Source organism: Lampetra fluviatilis, chromosome 79 (genome assembly GCF_964198595.1).
Source record: "Lampetra fluviatilis chromosome 79, kcLamFluv1.1, whole genome shotgun sequence".
In the NCBI taxonomy this organism is placed as follows: Eukaryota; Metazoa; Chordata; class Hyperoartia; order Petromyzontiformes; family Petromyzontidae; genus Lampetra; species Lampetra fluviatilis.
The window spans coordinates 501,977-516,740 of NC_136353.1; the positions used below are offsets into that span (position 1 = coordinate 501,977).

The window sequence follows — 14,764 nt, forward strand, 5'->3', positions numbered from 1 at the left end:
AGCCATGCCGATTCAAGAGGATGGAGTGGTGTGCAGTCTCCAAAGCAGCCCAAAGGTCAAGAACTAGAAGCAGCTTCCATAGTTTCCGAGAGGTGGTCATTCACCATGCATAGGGGAACAGTTTCAATGACATAGCCTTGGTGGAATCCAGATTGTACGATGTCACGGAGACCATGGCAGCAGATGGGTTTGCTGCCATGGTCAACCATCGTGGGCATGACACTTGAAATAGAGCTTCATCGCTCATTATATTTTCTTCAAGCTTAAATACAATGTCTGTGTCTGAAGAGGTGGGAGAAAATAACAATTTTTTTTGTATTTTCCAAGAAAAGGGAGCTGTGGGATATGATAAATTCAGGAATGTTGGGGTCCATACACATTTTCATTATAGATCCATCTTTTCCTCCTGATTGCTGATCAAATGTACTTTCCCTGCTATGGAATGGAATATAAATGTCCTGAGAGGAATGTTGTCATGCAAGGGTGGTGCAGTTTGCTAATTTTAAATGACAATTTATCTCAGTTCAAAGAAAAGCCTTCACCTAGACCAGGGGTCGGCAACCTGCGGCTCCGGAGCCGCATGCGGCTCTTTTGAACCTTGACCGCGGCTCCGGGGCGGATGCTAGCGAGAGGAGGAGGCGCACTGTGACACCTGCTCTGGCGTTGCCGCTGCTGACAGGTCGCCGCTCCGCTCCACACTGCCCGCCCGGTGACAGGCAATAACGTTGCGGTTGCTTTGTCACATGTTTGGAAGAAGTAAAAACCTTCCTGGGCAGCAAAGAGCTCACCTTTGCTGAGCTGGAACAGCCAGAGTGGCTGGAAAAATTACATTTTATGGTAGACATGACAGCACATCTAAACACGCTAAATACAACCCTTCAGGGGAAAGGAGGCACAGCCCTGCACATGCTGGAGGAGGTTTTGGCATTCGAGCGCAAGTTGACAGTGTTTGTCAAAGATTTACAGAGAGGTACACTGTCTCACTTTCCCTCTTTGAGAGAGTTCAAACAAAGTCATGATACGATAAATTTGGAATATTTCAAGTCTGCAATCACCACAATGCAAAGTTCGTTTGGGAAACGATTCTGTGAGTTCAGAGAGGAAAAAACGACATTATCCTTCCCTGTCACTCCCTTGGCGATCGATCCATCCCTATTGAATATGACTGCATTTGCAGGTGTAAGTCAACCTGATCTTGAGATGGAACTGGCCGATATAGCCGACAAAGATATATGGGTGTCCAAGTTCAAATGCTTGACCGCTACTCTTGAGGATGTTGCCCGTCAGAAGGCCATTCTGGCTCAGAATCATAAATGGAGTGATATTGAAAACCTTCCCAAACAGGACAAACTTGTATTCGAAACATGGAATGCCATCCCCAACACTTATATAAACATGAAAAAGTATGCATTTGGAGTCCTGTCGATCTTCAGCTCCACATATGTGTAATAAACGACTGGACCACGATGTCTGGCTCAGTGTCCTTTATTATTCGGTTCGTGCTGTACACCCACACGGCTGTCTTTACTCTGTAGCTTCTCCACGGTGCTGACTCCAATGTCGGCCCGATCCACAACAGCAGCTCCGCTGCTGTTTCTCTCACACAGCCCCCCTTGGCTGTACTCGCTGCTGCTCTTCTCCCTCCGCAGCTCTCCCAGCTTCTTGCTCTCTCTCTCTCTCTCCGCAGCTCCTCCTGGCAGCCACACCGCTGCCTCTAACACGCAGCCCTCCTGGCTGTCTCCTCCCCAGCTCCACACCACTCCGCAGCTTCCTCTTATCTTCGGGGTTGGCTCCCGATGGCCGTCGGCGCCCCCCCTCTCCACACTTGCCCGCGTGGCCTCACTCTTTTCCGCTCACACCCCGACTACCTTCCCCTTCCGGTTTACCCGCTTAAAGCCCCGAACCTTACCCCCACGTCACATGACTCCACCCCCCGTGACGTCACCTCCGGAAGGTCGCTTACGCCCGCATTACATATGTATGTGAGCAGGTCTTCTCCAACATGAACTATATTAAAAACAAACATCGATCACGCCTCACAGATGACAGCTTGCAAGGCTGTGTGAAAATGAAGGTGACGTCTTACAGCCCTGATGTGCAGACACTGTGCACTGAGGTTCAGGAGCAAAAATCCCATTAACCAGGTAATTTAGCTATTAATTTGCAAAAATATATTTTACATTGTTAAGTGAAAAAGTCCTTTTTTTATTCAGATTGACAGCTGACTGCATGATCCTGTATATAGCAATAAGGTAAGAAACAATATATGCAGTGTTATATTTGTTTTAATAGTTGCAATGGTTTTGCGGCTCCCAGTTTATTTTTTCCTTCGGAAACGGGTCCAAGTGGCTCTTTATGTCTTAAAGGTTGCAGACCCCTGACCTAGACTTTCTCGAGACATGCGGATGGCTATGTGAAGTTTAGCATCACTCACGAGAAGCTGCTCCAGGGATGGTTTTTCCCGCAGTTCTGCTCAGATCGACACCCATCACTTTGAGCTGCTGCTCATGCTGTGATATCCACTGATCCAAGAGAGGGATCTCGGATCTCAGTGGAACCAGCACATCTTCAAGGAATCTCATGCACACATCTTCTCCCTTGTCGAGCACCAGGTCAACCAGGTCCCGTGTTCGTGCAATGGGGTCATTCTGGCTTTTGAGGGTTGCGTATTCATTCTTCAGGACTATCCCTGCTTGTTGTGAATGGTCAAGTACTTCTGATGACTGCACTTGGAGACATTGCCGGAGTTTCACTTTGTTGGTTCTAATGATCCCATATGTAGAATCGTTTGATTCCATCACGACAAATGCATGGAGTCACCTGAAGAACATTAAAACAAACCACGTGTCACCTGTAAGCATAGTCGTGTGAAAATATTAATTATTATAATAAAATGTCTATACCAAAAATAGTTTTGTCTCGGTTAGGTAGAATTTTGACTTTAGGTATTTGATTGTGAACACATTTCGTTATTTGAATGGTACTGTAAGCTTAAAATGTAATTGGAATATAAGTAAATGCATTAAATAGCATCTAAACACCTTAGGAATCTCGAAACACTCTTCAGTGCAAGCATCTGAACATTGATATGAACACAACATTAAGACAAAAAAGATTAAATGTAAACCTAATATAAAACACCACACAGGTTTAGCAGATTAAGCAGCGGCGTGACACCACGTGCTCACTGCCTCGACCACCGTGATGCCACGCAGACGGCGAATTGCGCTGTAATGTGCAATGATCGGGATAGCGTCACCTCTAGTTGAGTGACGATTATGATGGAGGTGGAGCGGCAGAGGGTGGGAGCCAGGTTTGTTCTTGGGTGGTCCCTATGTTGTGGGCACTCCCATGTTATCAATATATGGGTAGAGGGCGCTCTAGCAGTGGTATGACGTCACATACCCTGCACGGAATTTCGTGGGGGAAGCCAAAACTTAAAGTACACACATGAGGCAGCGTCAGTGTTACTGTGATGTTCATTATGTTAAATAAATCACTCATCCAGGACAGCAGTGGTCCAGTGTCTGTGCAGCCTCCTTCCTATGCATTTGAATTTCCACCTACACTCTCTTAGGAGTCCTCCAAAATTAACGGCACGTTACACCATCATCAGAAGCCATTGTCTCTCTATCGCTGGATGAACACCTCCCTATTTGTTTTACGTAAGAATTTAATGAAAAAAATCCTTAATTTTACATTTCAAATGTGTATCAATAATAATGAAGCATCTGGTCAGTGAGCATGCACCACGGTTATTTACAACAGCATGCAGAGCATGAGACTAAAACGAGTTTTGTACATCATGTTTGTAAACACAAGTGACCCATTCTTTAGTTTGAGATATTTATACATTTAACTCTTTGTGTATTGAGCTGTGTGTATTGCACTGCTGCAAACTAAATATCTATACTGTACATATACAGGCCTGTCTGACTTAACCAGCGTTCTTTCTACGAGAATGCGCTATAACAAGCAAATTGCATTTTAACCAATTGTTTGCAAAATTATCAAATGTTCGTGTAACGAGTAGAGACGGCTTGATCAATTTGCGTTCTTTGGCAGCAGCACACGGTGGCCTGCAGTTGTTTTCATCGCGCGCTTTCAGATGCGCTTCTGCTGCCGTCTGTAATTCTCTTCCTTCTGATATTAGGAAGCCGCTGGGGCGATGCACTTGATTGAAAACTCATTTCATTAGAAGTGCTTTTTGTGTTTAGTTTGTTGTCCTTCCTCCTCACCTCACGTACGATAACATAGTGTATGTATTATTTGCCCAAGGCGCAACAACTCTATTGGTTTCACTCTCGTGCAGCTACACGCTGCACACAGCAGACGCGCGCTTCCTGCAGAGGATCGACGGCCGCGCGTCTTCTACGCCTACAGCTCGAGCTTCATCACAATCATGCCCCATGTGGCTCCACAGACTGGTGGGGCAAGTGCTGTTAACGAGCCCCTATAAAAGCCGGAATGGCACACGATGAGGTGGGTGTTCAGAACGACGTGAGACCGCCTTTGTCTCCCCAATGTGTGATATTTACACACCGCCCCAGGTACTAATTTTAGTTACACACACAGTGACCTGGCTCACACACACTCACACGTGCTACACCATCTTTCACACACACACAGACATTTATGCACCAATTAAAAAATCTTGCCATGTAGCCTACACCGACGGTTTATAGTCTGGACCACAACACCCACCGTCCCCCACGCACCACAAACTCCTCACACCCATGCTGTGAAGTGTCACACCACCCACCGTCCCCCACGCACCACAAACTCCCCATACTCACCCACGCCGTGAAGTATTGAGTCGATTTGCGTCTCTCACCCCTGACACGCGCAGACGCGGCCCCGCTCCCCGTGTCGCCTCCTCTGCCGCTCTCTCAGTCTCAGGCCCTGACGCCAGCAGTGGCATCAACAAGTCTCCTCCAGCAGCAGCAGGAAGGGGAGGCAGGATGGGTGGGTGGTGAGGGGGAGGGGTAAAGGGGGAGGGGTGGGCGGACAGGGCGGGTGTGGAGAGCGGTGGCACCTCCAAGCACTGTGGTTCTTCATGTGTGGTAGGTGTTATATTTGATGTTTTATTACTTTTTTTATATATAATAATTTGTATCTCTCACGGTAATAAAGTTGCTCAAGAGTGCAACATTTTGGTGCTGAAACGTAGCTCAGCTTTAAGCATGGGAGTCAATGGGGTAATGATGGTTGTTTGACGAGTTTTTGCTTATCGATCATTTTCCACAGAACGTATCTCGCTCGTTAAGAAAAGACACGCCTGTTTACATTGTACTGAGACAATGTTGGTTATTTTTATTGAGAGTTCCTCATTGGTAGGTGAGCTCAGCTCATGAAAACCATCAATGTGATCACCTCACCTTTCAAGCAACTCGTGTGATGCACTGATGAAGTCTGTGACACTTATCATACATGTCTAAAGTGAGTCATTTGTTCCTAAAATAAGCATTTAGGTGGTGCTTATCTCCTGCTTACAGCCCTCTTCCAGTGGTGGTGATAATTCCACTTTTCTATGACGGGAGCGACTACTATTCTCAAGACAAGCAGCATTGATATCGTGTGACGCTTTTTTATGTCTGGGTAGACAGCGGCAGTGTACCGAGCACAATGACATTTTATTCTTTTTCTGACCTCGGGTGACTTGGAAATGAGACTGACTTGACTTCACCTGACTGGACTTCCCCACAAAGTCATACATATTTTATCGACCCATTAAGGATGGTGGGATGAGTCAACCCCAACCAAGGTTTGAGCTCAACCTTCTGATTGTAAAGCCGCTTACTCTACTACTGAGATACCAGGGCAGTTAGATAACACATGAGTATTTTCATCCATAATAGAGGGGTTTTTTGGTTAGATTGCGTAAATATATAAATGTGTCGTTAAAACCTGCCACCACCCGACGCAGCCAACCAGTATAATGTACGTTGCCTAGTAACCCCCCCCCCTGCACCCCCACTTTGCGCAAGAGCACAGTTTCCACATCTGCGCCTCTGTATAAGGAACGAAACAGTTAGACTTATTTTCAAATCTGGCTGTCACCTGATGAAGCTAGTTGTAATTACTGGCGAAACGTCGTACTCAGATTGTAAATGTTGTGGCTTGGCTCTCCAACAACCCTTACTAGCTTATATTTTTACGAGATCTAACCGTAAAAAAACTCTTATGGATGATATTGGTTCCGAAAGCCTACGTGTTAAGCATACTGCAGCTTGTTGAAAACATTCTCAGATATGCCAACAAGCAAATCATTACAGTCGTCGAGTCCAGAGTAGATAATGGCGTGTATTAGCTTCTCAGCATCAGCTAGCGAAGGGCAAGAGCATATATTAGCAATGTTGTGAAGGGGAACGAATGTCGGTCTTACAAAACTTATAATATGTGCTTCAAAGAACTGGACAAGATGAAAAACAGATGCAATATTTTAATAAATGAAAACTACCACCACCATCAGATCAATAACCAAGCCATCCTCTGAATTATAATTTCCAGAAATTATAATTTATGATAATTAGTTCTCATCTCCAAGCACTACACAATCCCCAATGCACTGATGTAAATATTTATTAAGATGTTTTCAGCAACTTCATTAATTTCGTGTCTATAACAACTTCAACTTTTAAATAACACGATGTGCACAAATTCTCAGAGATAAAACGATTCTGAGTCCAGTTTGTGAGGAGTAACTACAGACAAGTGGGAGAGTCAGCCACGCGATGAGCCAGCACCAAATCATTTGCCAGGCTCTGAGGTGAGCCCACGTGCCTCCACCATAGGGAAACCGATCGAGAACAGAATATATATTTTGGGGGGGGGGGGGGGGAGAGGGGAATGTGACTAATGTTACCCATACAAAACCGTAAATAAAATAACATGAACGCCATACCAGAGTTAATAATTCTTCTAATTTCATAGGAATAATGGTCGTCGTATGTTTACAATAATGGTTCAGGGTCATGTGCATCAACTCTCGCCGGCCACCATTTTCTAGTCATTCATGCTGAATCCAGCAGTGGAACTGCAGGATTATATTTACGTGTGGAACTGCTGGATTATATTTTTCCACCTGAGGACGACCGCTTGTGTTGCGATCGACACGTCGTGATTTATTTTATTTTATACCTACGTGACTTTGCCGAAAGAACCAAAGAGTATGAATTCCTGCAGTCACGAAAGCTTCAAATCAAGACCACACTGCCTCATCATAATTCCTTCTATTTCAGTTCATGGCTCAGGTGCTCCATTCCTGCCATGTCAAGAAGAGTTATATCCCCAGGAAGGGGGTTCCTGATCTATCCAACACCCGTGACGATTATTTGAACCTCTCCTGAGCCTGCCCTAGGTCAAATCGGCTAGAAATGAGCATTTGGTGCAATGGATAAACATTGCCACTGGGAAGAAAAAGACAGCCGGTCATGGTGCTGGTCACCCTCTCGTGTGCTGTGCAGGCCCTCATGGATGCTCGCTAACAGCACTTGCGCCAAACGTCTGTTATGGCTATACACAATATCATTGGTGCAGTCTTGCATATGTGTATGACAAGCACGCATGGTGTCGTCAGGTATGAAGATCAGTGCTGATAAATTTAGACTCGCATTCCGCGGGCGCATTGAGTCAATTTGCACATTCCGCTGCTATAATCTCAGCCACACAAAGCTGTGATTTGTAGAAGATGGGCGTAGGAAGACCCCCAATACATATAAATACGTGTTATAAAGAGTAGTTCTTGCCCAAATTGTCGTCTCTTAAACATGTTTTATTTTAATGTAGCAGTGTTATTGACTTACGTGAGTTATTTTGTTCATTGTGTAGCAACACATTTTTGGGCCGAACCTAACCAGTCTTGGAGAGACGGGAGGAATGAGGAAATATCTTATCTGAGAGCTCTACAACGCAGCAAGGTCAGTTGCGCATACCTGACAATTTTCACAATCATTTCTAAAACAAAGCTTAACAAGTTCCATTACAGGCTGATAACTTGATAAAGGTGCACTTGAAATGCTGCTCGGGTTGATGTTGTTGTGAACTTGAAGTGGCAATTTTCCATCTACACCTCCACAAAATTATAACCATAATAGTAACAACCCCCAACACCAATAATGTAATTGTCATCAGAATCGCCACCACCATCACATTGTAGAACATGCCGCCACATTCATTAAACCAATACAGTATTACCACTAGACACGAATGAAAATATGAGTGTATCGGCCTTTCTGCACATGTCTGGTGAGGATTCAGTGAGAATGAAAACTTAAGGCCGATTTTGGTGGTGATGTACATACACATATGTGGTGACAAATTATATGTCACTAGAGGGCAGCCACAGTACCCAGTGACGGGGGGTGCTGCTGGGGCAGAGCCCTGGCAACGGTGAGAGCGAGAGCCCATGAGGACTTGCCCTTGGGTGTACCCGGGAGGACACTTTACTGGACGAGGTGGAAGGGGTTACCCCACAAGGGGGGCGAGAAGGACACGTAATGAGTTACCAAAGCCCTCGATAAAAATCTGGAACGGTCACGCCGGAGCGGATATAAGCTGGGCGGAGAAGCTGGCAGGGTCGCCGTCGTTGGAGTGCTGCTGAAGAGAGATGGGGCCTGCCCGCCAAGTCCTGGATCCTCGGTCTTCGGGCGTGAGAGAAGTCGTCGAGAGCCTGGCAATGTATTAGCTGGCCCGGCAGATTATATAGTGCTCCCGTGAGTGTTATGTAGCTATCCATGGTGGTGACCACCCTGAGTCGTTATCCCGTGAGTGTAGACTTACCTGTGTTGTGTTAGTGAATAAAACGTGTTGCCTCCATACTCAAGAGTGCGTCTCAATAGAACCCACTACATATGTAATGCGGGCGTAAGCGACCTTCCGGATGTGACGTCACGGGGGGTGGAGTCATGTGACGTGGGGGGAAGGTTCGGGGCTTTAAGCGGGTAAACCGGAAGGGGAAGGTAGTCGGGGTGTGAGCGGAAAAGAGTGAGGCCACGCGGGCAAGTGTGGAGAGGGGGGGGCGCCGACGGCCATCGGGAGCCAACCCCGAAGATAAGAGGAAGCTGCGGAGTGGTGTGCAGCTGAGGAGGAGACAGCCAGGAGGGCTGCGTGTTAGAGGCAGCGGTGTGGCTGCCAGGAGGAGCTGCGGAGAGAGAGAGGGGGCTGCTTGTTAGAGGCAGCGGTGTGGCTGCCAGGAGGAGCTGCGGAGAGAGAGAGAGAGCAAGAAGCTGGGAGAGCTGCGGAGGGAGAAGAGCAGCAGCGAGTACAGCCAAGGGGGGCTGTGTGAGAGAAACAGCAGCGGAGCTGCTGTTGTGGATCGGGCCGACATTGGAGTCAGCACCGTGGAGAAGCTACAGAGTAAAGACAGCCGTGTGGGTGTACAGCACGAACCGAATAATAAAGGACACTGAGCCAGACATCGTGGTCCAGTCGTTTATTACACTGGTGTCGGAAGTGCAACGGCATGTCGAAACAAGTGAGGAAGAAAGTTAATCCGGCGCCTGCATCGGCTTCTTCGTCCGACGACGACGAACTCCCCCCAACCACGGATCCTGTTGGGGTGGTGGAGGAGAGCCCGGCTGAGGCGACCACGGGAACGGGAGTGGAGGATGTTGGCGGGGTGGCGGGTCCGTCGACATCATCAGACGCGGATCAACGATGGCAAGCGATGGCGGTACAACTGGAGGCACTTAAGGACGTCCTGGCGCATCTATGCCATCTCGTCGCGCCAGGGACGATGGATGATGCAAGTGGTGCTCCGCGGGCCGCCACGTTGCCTGTCCTGCCGCCGCCATTGCCCACGCGGCAAGAGGCCGCCATTTTGCGCGCTCCGTGGCGCCAAACCGCCATCTTGGCCACGCCGCGGGCCGACGCCATTTTGAATTTGCCATCACAACCACCACCATTGGAAGACGGCGGGAAGAGGAGTCGGAGTCGCCACCTTACAACGGTTAAAGAATTTTCCGTCGGTGGGGACTGGAGCGCGTTCGCCTGCCGCTTCTTGGCGGCGGTACGCACAGCAAGATGGACCGATGCGGAGGCTTTGGAGGTGTTGCCGACTCTCCTGGACGACGAATCTGTCCGATTCTTCCGTTCCATAGCGACCGATAAGAAGGCAACTTTATGTGGTGTTTTTCAAGAAATGGCCGATGCTTATGAGCCACCAGATGATGCGCATCGGCGATTCGCTCAACGACAACGAGCACCAGAGGAGTCGCCCGTGGCGTTCAGGGGTGCGGTGCTGGAGCTGGCCATGGCAGCTTATCCTGAGACGCCACAGGACCTGCTTGAGCCTCTCATATTAGGGAAAATGTTGGAGCTGTCTCGGGATCTAGGGATCCCCATGCCTGTGTGTGGGCATGAGAAGCTAACTTCCCGGATGGCTGCTAAGTGTCTCGATGCGCAATTCAACCTCCGTCGCTGGAAACAAGTGACGGCGTGGACGGGGGGGCCCGTCAAAGAAGGGGAGGCGCTGGGGTGGAACCCTGCGCAGGCCGTCTATGTTCCGGATGACCGGGGCCCTCAACAACTGACGGCCGCCTCCGCTCCATGGACGGGACGCGGCGGGCCGAGACCGCGCGCGGTGCTACCAGAACGGGGCCGTCAGGAGGCGAGGCCTGCGCTTCGGCGCAACGAGGCCGAATGTTTCCGCTGCGGGCGTAGGGGCCACTACGCCAGAGACTGCTGGGCCCGCTTCCCGGCTCCGCCGCAGCAGGAGGCCTCGGCACCGGTCAAGTCGGCTAAAGATCCTCCGAAACAGGCCGGCCGTGACATTGCGGGGGACGAGGGGCCCTGCTCGGAGGACGCCTGCCAGGTCTGCTGGACCTTCGAGCCCTGCAGCCCTTCCGACCCAGCCGCGGGCACGGTCACAGGACAAGCCCAAGACTAACTCTTTAGGGACACGGGACGTCGGTGGACTTCCAGCTGCGACAGGGGGATTACCCCCTGTCATTCCTCGACTTTCATCGCGTTCCCGTTCTGCGAGTGGGCCGCCGACCGTTCGGGACGGGCCGGCGACCCGCACACGTTCCAAATCGCTTACGTTTCGTTGATTGTTGCTGTCTTGTTATTTTTTTCTTACAGTTGTATTTATTGCATGTTTTTGTACGTTCGTTGATCTTAATTGCGTTGTTGTTGTTCTTGCTGTTACATTGTATGCTTAGTGTCCTTTAGGGGGGGAAGCTCGGTTCGCCGCATTACGATTTGTTATTGGTCAGCCGAGGTCGGCTGGGATTTTTCTACGGGGGAGGGTGGTGTAATGCGGGCGTAAGCGACCTTCCGGATGTGACGTCACGGGGGGTGGAGTCATGTGACGTGGGGGGAAGGTTCGGGGCTTTAAGCGGGTAAACCGGAAGGGGAAGGTAGTCGGGGTGTGAGCGGAAAAGAGTGAGGCCACGCGGGCAAGTGTGGAGAGGGGGGGGCGCCGACGGCCATCGGGAGCCAACCCCGAAGATAAGAGGAAGCTGCGGAGTGGTGTGCAGCTGAGGAGGAGACAGCCAGGAGGGCTGCGTGTTAGAGGCAGCGGTGTGGCTGCCAGGAGGAGCTGCGGAGAGAGAGAGAGAGAGGGGGCTGCTTGTTAGAGGCAGCGGTGTGGCTGCCAGGAGGAGCTGCGGAGAGAGAGAGAGAGAGCAAGAAGCTGGGAGAGCTGCGGAGGGAGAAGAGCAGCAGCGAGTACAGCCAAGGGGGGCTGTGTGAGAGAAACAGCAGCGGAGCTGCTGTTGTGGATCGGGCCGACATTGGAGTCAGCACCGTGGAGAAGCTACAGAGTAAAGACAGCCGTGTGGGTGTACAGCACGAACCGAATAATAAAGGACACTGAGCCAGACATCGTGGTCCAGTCGTTTATTACACATATGTACGTGAATGACTAGCAGGTGCGGTGTAGCGAGCTGTCAGGAGCAGTGCAGGTGAATGTAAACATTCACATTCCGTGAGTGCATTTACCAAATGGGCACATTCTTAATGTAATTTGCTCACTCACACAAAGCTGTGATTTGCATATTGCGGCAAAGGGAGACTCACTCTATATATTAATCGAACAGTTAAGAGATTACATATATCAATCCATGCAAACTACCACCATCAGAGCTATAACCAAGCCATCCTCTGAATTATAACTACCAGAAATTAAAATTTATGATAATTAAATTTCGATTTAAAGCTTTCGTGACTGCAGGGATTCATCTTCTTGGTTCTTTCGGTAAAGTCACGTAGAAGGGAAGTAAAAAAATAATAAAATAATAAAACATAATAAAATAATTCTCACGACGTTTCGGCCACAACGCAAGCAGCCGTCCTCAGGTGAAAACCAGGTCTGTCGAGGCGACAGCGTCTGAATGAAACAGCACACGAGCTTGGAGCATATATATATAAGCTGGGCGCCTTGACAAAGGAATTTGCATATCAAGAGGAATTTAGCATTTTTATGGGAAATGCAGGAATGTGATTAGTACTACATATGCCTGTGCATTATGCAGGATTAGCAGCATCAAAGGGAGAGGATCTGGGAAATGCAGGTATGTGAATAGTACTAATTCAGCATCAAAGGAAGGGTTAGGGGTAGCATTAATAAAGGGAAGGAGTGTTAATAGTATGTAGCTGCAGTAACTAAAACCAACACGTAAACAACTGAAGTATAAACTACATAGTATCATCAGTATACTTACTATACTCTACAATAAGCTGAGTTACTAACAGTAAGTAATACATTACAATTCTACGTCGTAAAAATTATATAATATGCTTCCATCTAAACTTTATTCTCTTACATCACACGAGTCTACACCGTACTATATACTGCCATAGGCAAACCCAACATTAAATTATATACTGTATTGCTATAAACCAGCTTATACCTTCTACATTTTAATATAACACTATGTATTATTCTACCCACCCTAATTTGTATCACACTGCTATATATTTACTATACAATTATGATACTATATATTACTTTGTACATTGTATTAAGCATATAAATGTTATACTATTTGTTATTATACACTGTACCATTGACCGTCGTGTCAATGGGTGAGTAGTGATAGGAAACTTGCAGCGGAGCAAAGAATACATTCCCTGCGGAGAATACAATGCCAGTGAGTGGAACGCGGTCTGAAAGTCACCGTAAACGTGAACACAATCAGTTAAGATCCGAAATGGTTTATTACGTCCTTCCAATGATTGCTAAGCCAGAATCCATCTTCTCGGTTGAAATTGTCTCTGTGTTTGTATATGTGGATCGCCTCATGAACGAATCTCTCATGATAGCCAGATGGCTTGCAGAGAACCTCTGTCTTGGAGAAGTCAATGTCATGTGAGCCCACTGAATTGTAACAGTGATCTGCCACGGCTGAGGTGTTTGTCCTACCGTGTTTCAGGTCTGTTTTATGTTCACGGATGCGGTCCGAGACATGTTGTTTGGTTTCTCCAATGTAACTGCTACCACAGAGGCAACTTAGTTTGTAGACGCCAGGGTACTGTATGTCTGGAACCACATCTTTTACAGACGGGACCAGATCACGGATTTTATGTACCCTAACCCTCCCTTTGATGCTGAATTAGTACTATTCACATACCTGCATTTCCCATATCCTCTCCCTTTGATGCTGCTAATCCTGCATAATGCACACGCATATGTAGTACTAATCACATACCTGCATTTCCCATTAAAATGCTAAATTCCTCTTGATATGCAAATTCCTTTGTCAAGGCGCCCAGCTTATATATATGCTCCAAGCTCGCGTGCTGTTTCATTCAGACGCTGTCGCCTCGACAGACCTAGTTTTCACCTGAGGACGGATGCTTGCGTTGTGGCCGAAACGTCGTGAGAATTATTTTATTATGTTTTATTTTTGTATTACTTTATGATAATTAGTTTTCATATAGGGTCATTTATGCAAACTGCATCTTCAAGCGCTGCACAATCCCCAATGCACTGATGTAAATATTTATTAAGATGTTTTCAGCAACTCCATTCATTTCGTGGCTATAACAGCTTAATCTTTTAAATGACACGATGTTCACAAACTCTCAGAGAGAAAACAATTCTGAGTCCAGGTTGTGAGTAACTACGGACAAGTGGGAGAGTCAGCCACCCAGTGAGCCAACACCTAATAATTTGCCATGCTCTGTGGTCCTCGATACCTCAAGGTGTTTTTGGCCAATTAATGAGAGTTTAAGTGGGGAGGATCAATACCAACCATTTGTGGTCACAGGCCCGATTACAATGAGTAATGGAGTTTACATAATCTGCTGTGCACGTTTCTCTCGGGCAACACTGGCGTTAATGAGGCATCACCCGCTTTTCACCTCCGATGCAGTTTGTATTCTGGCCCTCTTTGAGGTGGCCTCACTTTGAGGTTTGCTTCGCAACAGCCGACACCTGTTTGGTGGCAGTTCACGTATCGCCAGTCGCCCTTATTTCTCCTGACTCGGGAAGCCTCTGCTGCTCGCAGTCTCATCTTAGCAGGAGTTGATGTGGCTCAGCCGTGTGTTCTACTCCTTGGAGCTTTATGCTCTCTGTAGATGAGCTGAAAAGTTCCATGGTGGTGGAAAACTCTCACGTGGCTTACCATATGTTCCCGCATATAGCCCGCATACGCATATAACCCGCAGACGCATACAGTGAGGGAAAAAAGTATTTGATCCCCTGCTGATTTTGTACGTTTGCCCACTGGATTTTGTAGCTGTTATTCTGTCTCTCACTAGTCAAATAAACCTACCATTAAAATTATAGACTGATAATTTCTTTGTCAGTGGGCAAACG

At 47.7% G+C, this 14,764-nt stretch overlaps 1 protein-coding gene across 1 annotated transcript in view; it reads right to left on the bottom strand.

The window, feature by feature from the left end:
• LOC144953612 (NACHT, LRR and PYD domains-containing protein 3-like) overlaps positions 1–2,798 on the bottom strand; it is a 46,257-nt gene extending 43,459 nt beyond the window's left edge. The window contains exon 1 of the mRNA XM_078884201.1: positions 2,435–2,798. Within this exon, the coding sequence (XP_078740327.1) occupies positions 2,435–2,798 (364 nt within the window). The remainder of the gene's footprint in view (positions 1–2,434) is intronic.
• Between the last annotated feature and the right edge of the window lie 11,966 nt (positions 2,799–14,764).